This window comes from Phycodurus eques, chromosome 18, assembly GCF_024500275.1.
Source record: "Phycodurus eques isolate BA_2022a chromosome 18, UOR_Pequ_1.1, whole genome shotgun sequence".
NCBI lineage: Eukaryota > Metazoa > Chordata > Actinopteri > Syngnathiformes > Syngnathidae > Phycodurus > Phycodurus eques.
Window position 1 is genome coordinate 8832376 of NC_084542.1, and position 18891 is coordinate 8851266.

Genomic DNA, 18891 nt, shown 5'->3' on the forward strand with positions numbered 1-18891 from the left:
GAAGTTTTATTTGTTTTTAGAATTTCAAGACAGGACAGCCTTTCTGGCTGTGGGCTGCCCACCCCTGCTTTACAATGTTTAAGTGTACATAATTAGTGTCCAGTCAGTGTAATTAATCTACGAGGAGGGGACCCACATAGAGGGGAGCTATAAATAAAAAAGTAGGCTGTGTGTGTGTGGGTGTGTGTCTGTGTGTGTGTGTGTAGCATGTAAACATGAGCAAGCCAGGTCGCTATAACACTGAGCAACAAAGAAGGGCTAAAATGTGTCTCAGGACACAGACGTGTTAAACAATTTACCTGCGATGTGTCTGAATGAAGAGGAGGAACGCTGTTGTCGCCTGTTAGTTCGCCATCTGTTACTCTAAATGTAAAGATGAGAAAACATAACTAAAAAGTGCTTGGCTGCCATCCTGTGGCATTTATATGCAATTATAAACCTTTTTACATGGGGGACCTCAATTATTAGGGTTCGGTTCCTATACCCCGCGAATAGCAGGGTAACACTGTATACTTTTGTTCGGTGGTGTGCTGTAAGATTTTGATCTGGTTTAACTGGCATTACCTGGAGACAGGAAGCAGCGGTGGACAAGAAGTCGGTCCGGGGGACAAGAGGCCGCTCTCTGTGAATTTCTCTGCGTAACTGTGAGGAAACCAGCCCTTGTTTCCACGGTAACTCCCGTACAGCCAGCCCGGCTCGCCCACCGTCTGCTCGTCCACCTGGAGACATTCTGCTCATCACAATCATGTGCGTGCGTGTTGAAAACTAACAAACAAACCTCGATGAGACAGTCGGCGTCGATGCTCAGTTCGTCCTTGTTGCGAGCTGCGAAGGAGTACAGCGCTCTGTAAACGGTCACTTTTGAGGCCGCCTGTGCCTCCTCCTGCTCTTTCTTCTTTTTCTCCTCCTCCCTCCTTTTTCGCTCCTCTTCGTCCCTCTGACGCGCCTCCTCCTCCCTCGCCATCCTCTCCTGCTCCAGCTTTGCCTGCCTGCATCAAAAAAAGTTACTTTCAATCGCAAATTACACAAATTACACCCTCCACTTTTTTGTTTTTATAAGTGAATGTATTTTTTCACGTTTTTTTTTTTAGTATACGGTGGTGCCTTAAATATGAGTGACCCAAGTTACTTTTGTTCGAGATACAAGCCGTCGTTCGGTTGACTTTTTGCTTTGACTTACAAGCAAAAACCCAAGATATGAGCACTGATATCGACTCAACTCCCTTCACAACAAATAGCAGTTTGGCAGATGGCGAACAATTCTTCAAAAAGGAAGCTTCCAGCTGTTCAACGCCACTCCCAGTTGAAGTTTATTGTCAAACTTTATTGTTATTTTTTTTGTTATTTATTGTCAAGGAAGTTGCCCTTTGAAGAGTATTTTCCTGTGTTCAATGAATCTCTATAATATACTGTATGAGCACTGAAGTAGATTGACTTTTCGACCATATTCTATTTTTTTGCGATGTACCTTTACATTGGTTGTTCTATTTGGACGTGTATTGTAGTGCATAGTCCGAACCTTACGGTACTTTGTATGTCATCTACCTGGCTTCCTCCTCGTCTGCTGTCTTCTGTCTCTCCCGCTCCTCTTCCTCTTTCTTCCGTCTATCCCGCTCCTCTTCCTGCCGTCTCTCCTTTTCCTCTTCCTCTTTCCTCTGTCTCTCCCGCTCCTCCTCTTCCTCCTTCCTCCGCCTCTCTTCTTCCTCGATCCTCCTTTGCCTTTGCTGCTCCTCCTCCTCTTCCCTGCGTCTCTTCAACTCCCGCAGCTTCTCCTCCTTGACGCGGTGCAAGTCATCCAGGACGGACTGCTGCTTGGCCTGCCTCTCCCTCAGCTCCTGACAGGAAGCGCACAATGTAACAGCTGTCATGGAAACGTATGGAGCAGCCTTCTACATGTGGATACATCTGGAGACTTTTTGTGGGTCTACTCATGATAGACATAGTGCTGGGCGATATGGCCTTAACTTGACATCATAATTCCCCCCCCAATTCCCTAATGTTGATATTCGATATGACTCGATATTTATTGTATTAAAGTTTATACATATATAAAAGTGGACCAGACCAAATTGATTTACATTATAAAGCAGAAGGTTTATTTAACAATTATAAAGACTGCAAAGAAATAAATTACTTTTCCCTATATGAGCCAAAATTGTATTAAATTAAACCACAACAAAACTGAGATAATTGTTTTTGGCACTAAAGAAAAGAGGATTGCTGTTAGTAAATACCTGGAGTCACTCTCTTTAAAAACCAAAGACCAAGTCCGAAACCTTGGTGTTCTGATAGATTCCGACCTGACTTTCAACAGTCATATCAAATCCATTACGAAAACTGCCTTCTACCATCTGAAGAACATATCCCGAGTGAAGGCTTGCATGTGTCAAGCAGACCAGGAGAAACTCATCCATGCTTTTATATCAAGTAGACTTGACTATTGTAATGGTCTTCTGACTGAACTCCCCAAAAAGAGCATTGAACAGCTGCTGCTCATTCACAATGCTGCGGCTCAGGTTCTGACCAGAGCAAAGAGGTCAGAGCATATTACTCCAATTCTAAAGTCTTTACACTGGCTTCCAGTCAGCTTTAGAATAGATTTTAAAGTTCTGCTACTGGTCTATAAATCACTAAACGGTTTGGGTACTGAATACATGAAAGAAATGCTGATGGAATATAAACCCAGTAACACTCTGAGATGGAGAGTCAAATAGTGGAGCACAGAGTCCAAAGCAAACATGGTGAAGCAGCATTTAGCTATTATGCTGCAAACAAATGGAATATGTGAGCCCCAAGTGTGAATGTTTTTATGTCCAGGTTAAAAACCCTTCTTTTTTCTAAAGCGTTTTAGAGCGTTTCCACTTTTAAATATTTCTTGCATTGTATGCTGTTTTAATAATACTTCTATTTTTTTTCTACGTTTTAAATGTTTATAAGCTGTTTTTTTATGTTTTTAAATGCTTTTAGTCATGTAAAGCACCTTGTGTATGAAATGCGTTATATAAATAAATTAGCTTTGTTTGCTATAATGATCTCAAAATTAGTGATGCACAGAAATGAAAATTCTTGACAGAAAAAAAAAATAAAAAATTGTCAAATAATGACAATGATAAACCCAAACCCCAAACAGCAGGGAAGCCCAGGCTTCCTTCTTCCCAGCCACTTCATCCAGCTCTTCCGGGGGAATCATGAGGCGTTCCCAGCCCAGCCAAGAGACGTAGTCTCTCCAGCGTGTCCTGGGTCGTCCCTGGGGCCTCCTCCCGGTGGGACGTGCCTGGAACTCCAAACCAGGGAGGCGTCCATGGGGCATAATGAGATGCCCGGGCCACCTAATCTGGCTCCTCTTGATGCGGAGGAGCAGCGGCTCGACTTCGAGCCCCTCCCGGACGACCAAGCTTCTCACCCTATCTCTAAGGGAGAGCTCGGACACCCTATGAAGGAAACTCATCTCGGCCGCTTGTATCGGTGATCTTGCTCTTGTGACCGAAAGAAGGAGAAGTTAGGAATGTAGATGGATTGATAAATTGAGATCTTTGCCTTTTGGCTCAGCTCCTTCTTTACCACGACAGACTGATACAGAGTCTGCATCACTGCAGACCCTGCACCAATCTTACTGTTGACCTCCTGCTCCATTCTTCCCTCACTCGTGAACAAGACCCGGAGAAACTTGAACTCCTCCACTACGGACAGGATCTCCTCCTCGACCCGGATTGGGCACTCCACCCTTTTCTGACTGAGGACCATGGTCTCAGATTTGGAGGTGCCGATTTTCATTTGCGGCATTATTTTGTTTACATTACAGGAGCGGCCTGGAGATGCGGATCTCTTTAACGTGATACACGCATCGAACTTGATAACGTGCTTTATTTTCAGGTGATTTTACACACATATACCCTTCTTCGTCGTAACATCTTTTATACACATTTTGCAGACAGCGTTGTTTTTAAATGATAGATGTGCCCGTTTTTGGGTCTATGGCTCGCTAGTCACTAGCATCTTCTCCTCCATGTTGGCAGAAGTCTCACGAAGTAGCAAAAAGTATAGAAAATAAAATCGATCCCCTTTTTCCATATGGTGCATTAATAAAATATTTATCGAATCGAGCTTCTCAATATATCGCCCAGCACTAGATAGACATGGCTATTAAATTTCATGTTGCCAAGAGAACTGACATTGGCGGCTGAAAAGGAACCCTGGGAAATGGCCAAAATGACACTAAAACGGCTGCTTCAAACCAAAATGGCAGCCTTCTTATGTCTTTTGTGGCATGGGTTTCTGAGACTTTTTTGTGGGTATACTCATGATAGACATGATCATCAAACTGATTACAGGGGCTGAATTTTCTTCGAAGGACCGGTGGAGATGGTCAAAACGACACGAAAATGGCTGCTTTAAACCACAATGGCAGACTTACTGTGTCTTTTATGGCATGGGATCTTTAGACTTTTTTGTGGGTGTACTCATGGCTACTAAATTGAACCCTTCTAAGTGAAAATGAGTTTTCCCCAAAATTCCCAGGGCGACTACTGAGGAAATCCAATGTCATTAGCTGAAAAACTCACCTAATCACTTTTGTTTGTGCTCAGGCCAAAGTCATGTCTAATGAAAAATATTGTTTTGGTGCCATCTTGTGTCATCTTGGGGCCAAGGAACTATGGTGAAGTGAGGGGAGGAGCTTCATTTAGTCAGGCCAAAGCCTTGTATAGTAAAAAATAAATAAATAAAAAAGTGCTTTGCCGGCGTTACAAACCTTTAAGGGTTGGCTTTCATTACTTGAGAATTTCTTTTATTTACACACTTACCATCCAGAATATGAACATGAACAATGGGGTGGAGCAAAAGAAAGATTTCTTAAACACAAAAAAACAATAGAACCTTGAAGAGAAGAAAGAGTTGGCTGAGACAGGCCAGCAGAGACAGAAATGCACGCAGGAGACAGTCATCCATGTCCTCAAGCTGACCACATGCAAAAGGGAGAACAACATGTGGGGAAAGATATGAAATAGTAAATAATAAGTGTAGAAAAAGGAAGAAGTGGAGGAGAATAAGGCATCCAGGAAGCAGGATTAAGGGGGGAAAAGGAGAGAAAGAAGGGGTTAAAACGCAGTTCCAAGCTGAGCAGAGAGAATGGCACACTGCAGAAAAATTATTTGGAGTCAACTGGTTCCATGCAATCTTTAGTTGGATAAAAATCTGGATTGCTGTTGATTCAACATTAATTAACATTCACCATTATATTATTTTGTTCTTCAATATAACAGTTTTTTAATTCAACGCATTTAATAAAAAACAAAATAAATGTATTTTTATTTAGTATGTCAACCTTTTCTGTATGACAAGGGTGTCAAACGTCGTAGTTAGGGTTTTCCTCAGAGGGCCACGATGACTGCGAACCCATATAAATGCTCATCTCATGTTATTACATATACACAACAAATTGATGGAAAACTAGTTTTGAAATCAGAAGTAAGTAAAAATATATATATATATATAAATAAAAAAAATCAACTTATTGCAAACGGTGCTTGGTAACAAAAAAAATGCTTGCAATATTTCAACATTATTAAAAGACAATATGCAATTTTGGTAATTCAATACAAAACATTTAATCGACATGGATGATTTGCTCTCACGGGCCATATACAATGATGTAGCAGGTGGATGTGGCTCCTGGGCCGTGAGTTTGATACCTGTTATGTATGATATTGAATTAATGGGTGGTACAATAAATAAAGTAATTTAAAATTGCAATATTTTGTCTTAATTTCAAACCAGGTATATACAGTGGGTATGGAAAGTATTCAGACGCCCTTAAATTTGTCACTTTTTGTTATATTGCAGCCATTTGCTAAAATCATTTAGGTTCATTTTTTTCCTCATTAAGGTACACACAGCACCCCACATTGACAGAAAAAACAGAATTGTTGAAAGTTTTGAAGATTTATTAAAAAAGAAAAACTGAAATATCACACAGCCAGAAGTATTCAGCCCATTTGCTGTGACATTCATATATTTAACTCGGGTGGTGTCGATTTCTTCTGATCCTCCTGAGATGGTTCTACACCTTCATTGGAGTCCAGCTGTGTTGGATTATACTGATTTACTTGATTAGGAAAGCCACATCTGTCTGTATAAGACCTTACAGCTCACAGTGCATGTCAGAGCAAATGAGAATTATGAGGTCAAAGGAACTGCCTGAAGAGCTCAGAGACAGAATTGTGGCATGGCACAGATCTGGCCAAGGTTACAAAAAGAATTCTGCTGCACTTAAGGTTCCTAAGTCCAGTCGGGGATTTACGGCAGAGTGGCCCGACGGAAGCTTCTCCTCAGGGCAAGACACATGAAAGCCCGCACGGAGTTTGCTAAAAAACACCGGAAGGACTCCAAGATGGTGAGAAATAAGATTCTCTGGTCTGATGAGACCAAGATAGAACTTTTTGGCCTTAATTCTAAGCGGTATGTGTGGAGGAAACCAGGCACTGCTCATCACCTGTCCAATACAGTCCCAATAGTGAAGTGAATGGTGGTGGCCAGGTACAGGGATATCCTGGACTCCAGAGTGTTGAGGACCTGAGACTGGGCCTAAGGTTCACTTTCCAACAAGACAATGACCCTAAGCACACAGCTAAAATAACGAAGGAGTGGCTTCAGAACAACTCCGTGACTGTTCTTGAATGGCCCAGCCAAAGCCCTGACTTAAACCCAATTGAGCATCTCTGGAGATACCTGAAAATGGGTGCCCACCAACGTTCACTAGCCAACCTGACAGAACTGGAGAGAATCTGCAAGGATCCTCAAATCCAGGTGTGAAAAACTTTTTGCATCATTCCCCAAAACACTCATGACTGCATTACCTCAAAAGGGTGCTTCTACTAAATACTGACCAAAGGGTCTGAAGACTTATGGCTGTGTGATATATCAGTTTTTCTTTTTTAATAAATCTGCAAAAATTTCAACAATTCCGTTTTTTTTCTGTCAATATGGGGTGCTGTGTGTACATTAATGAGGAAAACAAATGAATTTAAATGATTTTAGCAAATGGCTGCAATATAACAAAGAGTGACAAATTTAAGGGGGTCTGAATACTTTCCGTACTCACTGTAGATTTTTTACACAAATTGGAATTTCAAGTATAACTAGTCAACTGTCACTTTTCGATTAATTATACAGCACTATTTGCATTAAACCCTACTGAATTCAAGCTAAAATGTGATATATATAACTTTAAGTGCCCTTCCACTAACGTATCTATCACTGATTATTAACTTTCCTATTATGATTAGCACTGACCTTGAGTTCTTTGTTGTATTGTTCCATCTGTGCTAGCTTGTCTTTGGTCTCCTTCTGTAGGGCGTCCAGCTGGTCCTTCAGCCTGCGACAGTTGACGCCTTTGTCGCTCATGTTGGCAGCCACGGAGGCCAATGTCACCGCTGCAAGACCCACCCCAGAAGTCCAAGGATTGAATCAGTTCATCCACATTATGTGTTACTAGGTTTAAGGTTTCGGGGGTTACCTACGTAAAAGTTTGCTGAGGTTCATGTTACGCAGCTTCTCAGTCAGCTTCTGTTGCTCAGGAACAAGGAAAGAGAGCTTCATCTGCCATTCCTGGAGCAAGCACATGCAAAAAGGTGAGTAGAGGGTATCTACATGTTTCATAATATGTACTAAAAATTTCAGGTCCTTTGGAAATGAGAGTTTCTGTGGCTGGGGCCAGATAGGGATGATAATAGGGCCTGATAAATCATTCCATGTCAAACGCAGCCCCAGATACCATGGAAATGTGCTCCCGAGATGATATGATATCAGAGTGATTTGTTTGGACGCTCAGTTACTCTGGGCAATGCCAGGGCATCGTTCCCCCGTTTCTGTCATTATCTCCCCTTGCAGAACAAGTAAAATATTTTACAAAGGTGATTAAAACACAAATTTATTTAAATTTGTTTATTCTTCAAAAACAAAATTAACATTGACCCTAGTTAGGATAAGCGGTAAAGAAAATGGATGGATGAGCAATAATTAAAATGACTAAAAAACAAAATGCTTTGTAATAAATACATGTATGCCCTGCGATTGGCTGGCAACCAGTTCAGGGTGTACCCCGCCTCCTGCCCGATGACAGCTGGGATAGGCTCCAGCACATGAAAATGGATGGATGGATGGATAAATACATGTAATTATTAGAATAATGATATAAAAATGAATCAAAAATTTATTATATCATTTTCCCCCCTACTCAAATACTCAGAAAGAAAGGAAATATTGTCTGAACATTTTCCATTACTTTGAAATGTAAAAAATTTGGACAGAATATGCAAATAAATAAATTTAAATTTTAATAAATATTTTACATCAACTATAATGTATTAGTAATTTTAATTGCAATAATAATAATTATAATAAAGTAAAATAATACAAATATTTCTGCTCATACGTAAAGTATACTAAGAACAATAAATGTTTTGAATAAAGAAAAATATATATTACAAAATCAACCAAAACTAAAACTAGGAAGTGTAGTACAATATAATATAATATAATATAAATAACTGTTATAATAATGATAAATATATACTGTATATATCATCCATTATATATTTATATTCTTTCCACTCAATCAAAACAAAATGTCCATAATAATATTTTTTGAACATTTTAAACAATTCACTGTTAGTGTGAATGCATGAGTAAGCATCAGAATGTATGTGTGGACCTCAAACTGAAGCTGCAGCGCATTGATCTCCACAATGCGCTCATCTCTTTTCTGATTGATGAGCTCCACTTCGGCCTTCCGGATGCGCCTCTTGCTCTGGGCGTCGCGCAGGCGGTCGGAGATCTGCTTGTGCTTGCTGCCCTGTAGAGTGTGAAGCCAACGTCACAGCGACCCATCCGCTCGCTCGTTAGTGCCTGATGGAGGAGTGCGGATCTCACCACATCCTCCAGCTCTAATTCCAGACTCTTCTTCTTGGCCCGGAGGTGAGAGAGTTCCTGGTGCCCCCCCTCACGTGTCCTGCTCAGCTCCTCCTTACGGCTGCGCTCCCACTGCTCCCGCCGCTGGCGCTCAAGCTCCTGCTTGGCTGCCTGCAAGCCGGAAAAAAACATTTAATTACCTTTGAATATGAATGCGAATGACTGTTTGTCTATATGTGCCCTGAGATTTGATGGCGACCAGTTCAGGATGTGCCTCGCCTCTTGTACCAAAATCAACTGGGCTATCCTCCAGCTCAACCACGACACTTGACAATGGATGGATGAATCGTTACATTAATGAACACTTACACAATTTTAAAATCAAGGTTAATAATTATTTATATTGAATTCTTCTTCTTTAGAATTTTTAATGAAATGTGACTTCATTAAATGTTTTTCATTGATTTAAATGGACTTAATTAAATGCCCTTAATACATTTAAACTTACTTTAATCAACCTTATTAAATTCCTTTATATTTAACTTAATTCATTAACTTTATTAAATTGTACTTTTTATTTCTTTATAATAAATGTATTTTATATATATATATATATATATATATATATATATATATATACACATATGTATATGTATATATATGTGTATATATAGATATATATGTATTGATTAGGAAAGCCACATATATATATATATATATATGTATAAGTAATTTCCTTAAATTGAAATGTACTGTATTTAATATTTTTAAATTATTGCTCCTCATGGAGTTATTTCATCTATTTAAATTTACTTTAAAATAATAATAAAAAAAATTATATAATAAATAAATAAAATAATAAATAATAATAATATAATAATACTCTTCCCCCACCCCCGTAAACTTATTTAAAAAGAAACTTAAATAGTCCCGGAAATTGCCACCTCTGCAACCAAAATGGGGCCCGTGGACTTTGGCGGTGGCCTAGAAATTTAAAATGGAGCCTGGTGCTCACCTCCTTCCTCTCTATCTCCTTAAGCTTTTCTTCCTCGCGCTGCCGCTCCATCTCGCGCTGCCTCTCCAAGCGCCGCTCCTCCTCCAGCCTGCGGCGCTGCTCCGTTTCGCGGGTCTCCCTCTCCTGCCGCTCCCTTTCCTCGCGCGTCCTGCGCTCTCGAGCCTTCCTCTGCTGCTCCTCCAGGGCCTGCCTCCGCTTCTCCAGCTCGGCACTGCCCCGTGCAAAGTTCTCCTTCAGCTTGTCCTCGAAGGTCACTGGAAAAAAAACACGGTGGAAGAATCTGTCACCATCTCAGTCCACAAGTGCGTTTTGCTCTTTCTTTGACGCTTATGTGAAGGTACATAAATACCACTGTTCTTGTTCTTCAGTATGGGTTCTATCTCCAGTGTGTCTATTAAAGTGGGGCTACTGTAAGGTCCGGTGCCATTGACGAGGTCACTGCACTTGATGCCTCCTCTGCAATAGACCGGTTCAGAATGTTAGTAAACAGACGCCAGGATACTTCTGGGTGGCAGAACGTGGGTGACTCCTGCTAACCTAAACTGAAATTGTGACATAAACTTGTGTTTGGGGTGGTGCTGCCAGATATACCTCAAAAGGTTAAGATCAAATGACATAGGAGGCTTTGTTCACTAGTGGTGCCATCTGAGAACGCATCGCATTTTGCCACTCAAAAGTACATGTGACATCATGGTGAAATGGTCAATTAGAATTCATGAAAAATTTAACTTCACTATCATGGATGACTGTTGTGATTGTAGCATATTTCTGGCAGAGCGGTACCTCAGAGAAGGAGGTATGAGGTCTTGGGGCAGGGTGAGCGGGAGCGGGCGGCCGGTCTTGGCCATGTCCACCAGATGCATGGCCAGGATGAACTCGTCAGCCCTCAGCTGGCCGTCTTTGTCCACGTCTGCCAGGTTCCTGGGTGAATGGATGAACGGAAGAAAGTCACGAGCGAGAAGGCACATTTTTATAGTGAAATTAATTGTAGATAAATTGACAGATGTAGACACATACAACAAACTAATATGGGCAAAAATATATAGCCGGAAAAAGTCATTACTGGGAAATGGCACATTAATATTGTTTTTATGTTGGCTCATTAAAGAAGAATCACAAAATAAAGTTCACGTAAATAATTGAATACAATTAGAAAATGTTTTCTATAATAAATAAAATAGTGGAAACCCGGTTTTCATAATTAATCTGTTTCGGAAAGTTTGACTAGAACCGAATCATACGATGCAATATTTCCCATTGGAAATAATATAAATCCTGTTCCACACACCCCAAAGAACATTTTAAAATACATATAATAGAGAATAACTATATCTTTATGTACAAAAACTGTGAAATGCATATACATGATAAATGAAGTGCATACATTAACATTAAACATCACTTTTACCTTGACTGAAGACTCTTAATGGTATATACAGCAAGGAGGGGAGAGGTGAAAAAAGCGAGGTTCGACAGGTACAAATGAACAAAAACTAAACAAACTATCCATCCATTCATTTTCTGAGCCGCTTCTCCTCACTAGGGTCGCGGGCGTGCTGGAGCCTATCCCAGCTGTCATCGGGCAGGAGGCGGGGTACACCCTGAACTGGTTGCCAGCCAATCGCAGGGCACATATAAACAAGCAACCATTCGCACTCACATTCACACCTACGGGCAATTTAGAGTCTCCAATTCATGCATGTTTTTGGGATGTGGGAGGAAATCGGAGTGCCCGGAGAAAACCCACGCAGGGACGCGGAGAACATGCAAACTCCACACAGGCGGGGCCGGGGATTGAACCCCGGTCCTCAGAACTGCGAGGCATACGCTCTAACCTGTCACACACCGTGCCGCTAAACAAACTACGTGATATATATATAATTCATGTAAATGAAATAAACAGGATTAAACATACTAATAAACAGAATAAATCAGAAACATTTAATCATACATGAAATGGACAAAATGAAATCAAAATAAATCCAATCCAATCAAATAAAATTATAAAAAAAACAACAACATATGTATTATTCATATAAATATATATACAAGCAGGAATAACAACTGCAAAAAAGCAGAATCAATTCCTAAACCAGGAATAGTTAAAAGGAAGTAGTAATAAAGAAAATTGGCTCATATGAGGAGAGATGTTGTCCATACTGCACATATTTTTGTGTGGACAAAAATTAACCTATTAAATGATGTACTCACCAGATTGTAGCCAGCTGAGTTTGTGTAAGGTTGGATGCAATCAGTGCATTTCTCACTTGAGGTCCTAAAAAACACACAAAAATAAAAACACTCAATTTTTTTTTTTCCCCAGCGCTTATTATTATTTTATTTTATTATTTTTTGGGGGGTGTGCTCACGAAGTTGCACGCTTGAGCAGTCAGGCAGCCATTTTGTTTGTTTAGCCTCACCTGATAAGTAGCCGCTCATGAGCTTGTCCAGCGTGTTGAACTGCTGCCGGTACTTGAGTCTGGATGCTTGCGGTACTGCCCAGTCGCTCAACCCCGCCGCCGTCTTGGGAGAGTTGCTGGCCAGTGAAGTGGTGGACGAAGAATTGGAGCTATAAAACGCACAGAGGAGGAAGAGGCAGGACAAACTGTCAAAGAACGATCTGTGTAAAAATCCATATATCTATTTAAGTGTTTCTAAACAATTGTATCCATTAATTGTAAGCTGCAATTGAACAAAAATGCATATGATCTCTGAATTAACTGGATTTTGCACTGGTGATGAAATATTATCTGAGCTTCTGAGTCACAATAGAAAAACACAATCTGCTTACACTGATACCACGCAAACAATTCTGTTTTCATGTTTTAATTGCAAAAAACATGTTAACATTGACAGTTGAGGGTAGCACAACAGAAGACTGGATGTGGGGAATTGTTTTATAATTCTTGATCCTGGATGTATTTTGACAGTAGCATGCCACTGACGTAAAAATACCTGGGAACTTTTAAATTGTGAAATAAAAGCATGCTATGTCGTGTTCAAATTAAAACCTGTGCATGTGTCTAGTTGTACATGCATTCCTGGTACATGTTTGAACATCTTCACCTAAGGTGAGGACTGCATACATAACAGTGAAATCAGATGCATGACCCAACCTGTTCCCTAAAGACACACACACAAACTAAGCTACAAAGCTACCAGGAGGGCTCAAGGATATTACATACTATTGTCACAAAAATCTCACCCAAAAACTAAAAACACAAAGACACCTTGTAGGATCACCCACGAATCCTCATTTCTAGTTCAGTGTAAACAAACTCAGCCTGGAATGTTAAATGTACTGAACATGGGAATTTCAGCTAATGTATTTATTTGTTGTATGAAAGGAAACCAGGCAAATTCCCGTTCCGCTCTGTTTGTGGCTCTAAACTTCCTGCCGTGTCATCTGATTTGGGAAAAAGTACTTCCTCATTTGCCCAGTTATCACAACTCATTTTCTGCACGTTTTGTATAGTAAGACATTAACAGTGCACCTTCCTCTTTTTTTCTTTTTGCAGTCTCACCTGCTGGATCCTAGGTCCACAAGAGAATTGGCGTGAGACATGCTATTGCTGCCAGGTGGAGAAAACGTCAGCGGGGAGGAAAAACCCGAGTGAGGAAGGCCTGCAAAAACGTGAGGAGGCGGAAACTCGTACACAATTTGGTTACATTTTGACAGAATTTCTAATTAATACATGAATCTTAAGAACAAAATCCAGACATAAGCACGTCGACTGAACCCCCAAATTATTCACACTTTTGAGTGAAAGTAATGTTATTTTTGTAACTGTAACAAATTTAAATGTAAAATATGACAGCTCTCTTGACATTGTAAATTTGGGTTGACCTGGTCTAGATTATGTGAGAGGATTTTTAAGGATGATGTAAAAGTAAAATACTAAAACCTCAAAATTGTTAAATATACAGATCATTTTTATTTATGTATATAATAATAAAAATTGGGACTCTTTTTGAGTAATACCAACTTCTTACAAACTAGAAAATGCTCAATGTGGCACAGATGCCTCTTAGAACAACCACTTAACCTTTCCATTTGGTCTGCTAGCTTAATGCTAACACATAATTGGAAACACCATGGACAGGCTAATGAATCACATCTAGCGGTGTTATAATGCTTTAAAGAAGAGATATTTGAACACAAATGGTGCAGCAACACATGTAGACAGATCTTATAGTAACAATACTCCTATATATATATATTATATTTAACAAAGTTATTGCTATATGTTTTTATGAAGTACATTATTATATCGTGCTGTTTTCCTTATTAAAAACATTCCAAAATTTTATTTTACTTCTTTTTAGGGAGGCTGGAATGAATTAATGACATTTCCATTCAATTCAACAGAGAAAAACTATTTGGGATACGAGTGTTCTGAGTTATGAGCATGGTCACAGAATGAATTTAACTCATATCTCAAGGCACCACTGTATATAGATTATGTTTGTGCACTCAAAAGTAAAGGCGGGACAAAATATTGGCATCGAAATATATTGTCCATACCACCTCAGATATTGGGACTCTCACTAACCTTGAGGTAAATTTTTTCAATGTGCAAATTAAGGCTAGGATAAAATATTGATTTCACGATACTTCACGTCATTTTCGCTCACGACACGGTATCGGGTCAATAATGAAAAATATGGTGGGTATGGTTAGAGTAGGGTAACACCCTAGTGGTTAGTATGGCAGTTATGGTCGACAGAAGGGCAAGTGTAAACATAACTCAAGTGAACAAACTTATGCAAACTTAGTTACTTGGTAAAAGTAATGCTCCCTATTGACTATATTGCGCCCAAAATGACACCCTGTGCAGAACCGACCTGCAGTGATGGGAGGCGCAGGGCCGAGGAGGTGCAGGTGACAGTGGGCAAAGCCGGCGTTTCCCAGCGGGGCGACGAGAGGCAGCGTCATCATGGGCGTCGCCGGTCGCACAGGAGGGTTAGCTGGGATAGGGGTTAGGATGGACATGGTGGACATGGATGGCAGCATGGCAACAGAGAGGTTTGGCAAAGAGCCCATCCCTGCGAGGAGGATGTGGAAAGTGGGTTAAGATGGAGGGTCAGTTTTGGATGAATAGTGTGTCACGCTTATGGTTGCAGAAGTCAAAAAGAAGCGTGACTCATGTTTCAAAGGGGTGGGAATTTTTCGATAAATTTACGGAAAGTTTCCACTTTATTTCATTCTATTTTTATTTCTTTTTACCAAAGCGGGCTGACGAAGGGACATTAGCGACAGGAGGCTGTTTCATGACCATCGGAAGGGCAGCGGGTAAACTTCGGCCCTGCAGCTTCAGCTTAATGAGCTTCATGGCGATGGAGAACTCTTGTCTGTCCATCTTGCCGTCGCCATCCATGTCGGCCAGGTTCCTGGAAGAGAGATCACAGTTCACAAGAGTTAGCAGGAATTAAATAAGTCTCTCTTCAAGATGTGCATGGTGCGTTGCTTGCTGCTGTACCTCCCGAAGAAAACAAAAGATCTGAAAAGAGATGTCTTGCGAAACTCAGGAAGAAGACAAAATAAGACATTGGAGCCAAAATTTACAGAGACACTATGATAAAGTGACATGAATAAAAGAGAGTGCATGATATGCTGCAATCGTCCATAATCTGCAGAGAAACTAAGTTCATGATGTCATCCCGAGTGTAACTAACACACATGATCATTATGTGGGTCAGGAAGTAAAAACAATACAGCCAAGCAACCAACCGAATAAAAACAAAACCAAACAATGGCAGTGAGTGTGTGGTTTAAGCATTTCCATTTGTAATCAGTGAGGAAGCCGGGAGTCCCGGTTTACCAGATTTCAGCCAGGACCGACGGCAGCAGGCCCGACTGCAGGAAGAATCCTCTAGCTTGTTCACCTGCAGACGGGAGAACAAGGGTCACAGAATAATCTGGGAGAAGCAGCCGAGTGGATCACTCAAGTGAAATCCATACGATATACCCGAGACATAGCCGCAGACTGAGGCCAAGGTGTCAAACTGCTTGTCGTGTTTCCCCCGCTCCTCTGGAGTGATGGACCACACAACGCTGGATCCACCTAAATGGACAAGACAAATGTACATTAAACATATTATATAATTATAAAATAACACATCAATAATTGTTTCCCCATCAAAAGCCCTTTCTCTGCCTTGCTTTTGTCGTTTCATAATTTCACAAAAAGTTCGTTTTCTCCGCTTTTTGATCAGAAACCATTTTTTCGGGTGAAACCAACCTATGTTCTACTGCCGATTGCTGAAGAACAAAAAAAGCTAAAAACAAACTTTTTTTTCCCTTGTGAAATAAGAGAGCCTACTCTTTATTTTGGTGGAGTCGCTGCTTATATTGTCACAGAACACAATAGTGGGTCTTGAAAGATCAGTCAAAATGCTCTAAAACGGCTGGCAATATGGGAAACTCTGCTTTGAAAATGCCTGGCAGTGAATAAGTTAATTATTCTACAAAAGAGGAATTTCCAACACAACGCACAACAGTTTGAGAGTTTGGGGGACAAATTTCTGCACGGTCTGCATAATTTGTCTCCCAAACGAGACGACGTCCACCCTTGAAGTGACTCTCTCGCCAATGATTAATGCATAAAAATCCACAGTCAGCTGCTTTCACTCCTGCTGCATATCTCAAGGCTTTTTTTCAGGGCGTTGGGTGCGCGCATTAAATATGCAGCTCAGCCGTAAAACTGGAAAAGACGGCGCCATCAATCAATTAATCACAAGTAAATCGGTCCAATCATAACACGATGAGACAATGACTTCTGAAAGCAGCTAAGTCGTTTTTTAACGAGGAGAATTGAGTGCCTGGACATGATGTGAACGTGATTGCTGCTGAGAATAAATGGAGTCTTCACAAAGGATTAATCAATCACTCTCTTGAAAGTCTGCAAACTTACACACTCTCACACACACATATACAGTAAATATATTGCTTATTTATATTCCAATTAAGGACATTGCAACCTATGCATTCTAGATTTCTCCACAGCCCCATATTTTCCATTCCAATCAGTATTCGTGTATTTTTGTAGTAATGATTAATAACTAATACTAATAATTGGACCCCAATAACTCATCTTAAATATTAAATACATATCTCTTGAAATATGATGAAACAGTAGAAAAAGTGCAAAGTTGATTATATAAGAAAAAACATCAAAACTATACTTAATACTTGCTTTTTGAACAGGAATGGTTAAGGTTATATTAACATTACAGTGGGACTTTGACTTATGGGACTTTTAGTTATGAGCTTTTTGAGTTTTGACCCTTCGCTTGGTCAATTTTTGTTTTTGTTTTATGTTGCGAGACAAAATCTGAGCTACAAAAGTGAATCATTTACGCCGACACGGAAGTTAAGTGAAGAAAATTAATGACGCAAGGTACTTAGAGATGCCGAACACTATCATCCCCTCTCAAGAACATTATTTATATTTTGCCAAGAACATTTTGAAATGGTGTCTCTGCCAAAACACCCCCCCCCCCAAAAAAAACCTGAACAACACGACCATTTTCTTTCTTTAAATAGTTTCGAGTGACAATATTTACAGCTCTTTTTTTATTTCAATTTTGATTTATTTGGTATGATGTCTTGGCACTAAATTGCTAAATCTACAATATTGTAATGATAGTTTTACTTACAGAATGACATTACAAGAAATATTAGGTTGTATCGTCCTTTAGAAAAGCTAAGTTGATAAAAAAAAAGGAAAATAAGATATCGTGTACCATTGGGAACATTTATTGTGCTGATCTCAAAATTCAAAATCAAAACTCAGTACTTTCAGAACGCATAGACTATAAAATATGGATTCATGTACATGGTGGTTGTGAAAATGCGGGTTTAAAGTGTATATGTACTGTATGTGCATGTATATGTGTATTTATGTATTTAATAACATATGTAATACAATAGCTTGTCAGCCGAACCTGTGGTGCTGCCTGCATCGTAGTCAGACTGGAACGGATTAATTGGATTTCAATTATTTTTAAAGGGGAAAATGTATTTGCCGTATGAGAAAATTAAGTTACAATCTTGGTCACAGAAAGAATTAAACTCTTAATTGAAAGTACAACTGTAGTTGATATTACGGTGTAAGAAAATGATTAAACCTGCATGCTATTGACTACGGCGGAGTGATATGAGTTCATTGGACTGCGGCATCTTGGGAATGTTAATAATGGGAGGAAGACTTTTAGCATTTCGACTCATTGGTTCACTTGCTTCAGGAAATGCCAGCCTGCCCACAACGGAACTTCCCCCAAACTAACCCAAACATCTTTTCAAGCCTGGTACAAACACACACATGCACACAGACAGACACACACACGCACACTGAAGTCCTCTGGATGTTGCCTCAGGATGAAATTGGATCAGCAATGTGTCCTAAATGGAATGGAGGAGAACCAAAGAAATCCTGCAGGAATGTGATTTTGATGCATTTACTGTACCTGCTTTCCCAATTTAAGATGCTCACTCTGCCCCATATCACCATGGTAACACCTGTGCAGGTACATTTCTTCCCACAGCCTGACCCACTTTTTGGCATTGTCAGCAAAACCTGAGGTAATTAATCTGGTGCTCCTGGATCTGACTACAAGGCTCCACGTGTAGGATTTGGCATAGCCCCGCAGGGACTGGAAGTGGGACGCGACAAATCTCCTTAACACGCCGATGGTTCGATTCAGGCAGGCTCGTCGCCATTCGGTACTTTAAAGATGATCAACGGGACGCTGGGGGAGCAGATAAGTGTAGCTCAGTCAGTGGTGAGCTTTCAAGATTCTGTTTAAAAAGCGTGGGAAAATTGTAAAAAGGCTCCCAACCTCCAGGTGGCAGCCATCGCTAGTCAACAGCGAAGAAAGTTTAAAGTGGAATTAAGTCTAGCACTAAAAGCGCAAATGTTTGGTACGATTAATTTTCATTCACTTTGCCGCCTAAATGGGCAGCAGTG

General features: G+C 40.2%; 1 protein-coding gene across 7 annotated transcripts in view; it reads right to left on the bottom strand.

Moving 5' to 3' along the window:
- itsn2a (intersectin 2a) overlaps positions 1–18891 on the bottom strand; it is a 38799-nt gene that overhangs the window by 12771 nt on the left and 7137 nt on the right. For 5 of the 7 annotated variants that reach the window (XM_061703741.1, XM_061703737.1, XM_061703738.1 and 2 more), the window contains 19 exons: positions 15892–15987; positions 15745–15808; positions 15150–15313; positions 14768–14968; positions 13447–13546; positions 12343–12491; positions 12134–12197; positions 10706–10843; positions 10272–10378; positions 9923–10176; positions 8929–9078; positions 8711–8851; positions 7518–7605; positions 7291–7430; positions 4876–4956; positions 1546–1835; positions 779–989; positions 565–719; positions 300–363 (listed from right to left, as the gene is read on the bottom strand). In XM_061703741.1, coding sequence (XP_061559725.1) covers positions 300–363; positions 565–719; positions 779–989; positions 1546–1835; positions 4876–4956; positions 7291–7430; positions 7518–7605; positions 8711–8851; positions 8929–9078; positions 9923–10176; positions 10272–10378; positions 10706–10843; positions 12134–12197; positions 12343–12491; positions 13447–13546; positions 14768–14968; positions 15150–15313; positions 15745–15808; positions 15892–15987 — 2657 coding nt within the window. The remainder of the gene's footprint in view (positions 1–299; positions 364–564; positions 720–778; positions 990–1545; positions 1836–4875; positions 4957–7290; positions 7431–7517; positions 7606–8710; positions 8852–8928; positions 9079–9922; positions 10177–10271; positions 10379–10705; positions 10844–12133; positions 12198–12342; positions 12492–13446; positions 13547–14767; positions 14969–15149; positions 15314–15744; positions 15809–15891; positions 15988–18891) is intronic. The other 2 variants (XM_061703742.1, XM_061703743.1) reach the window with 1 other exon arrangement.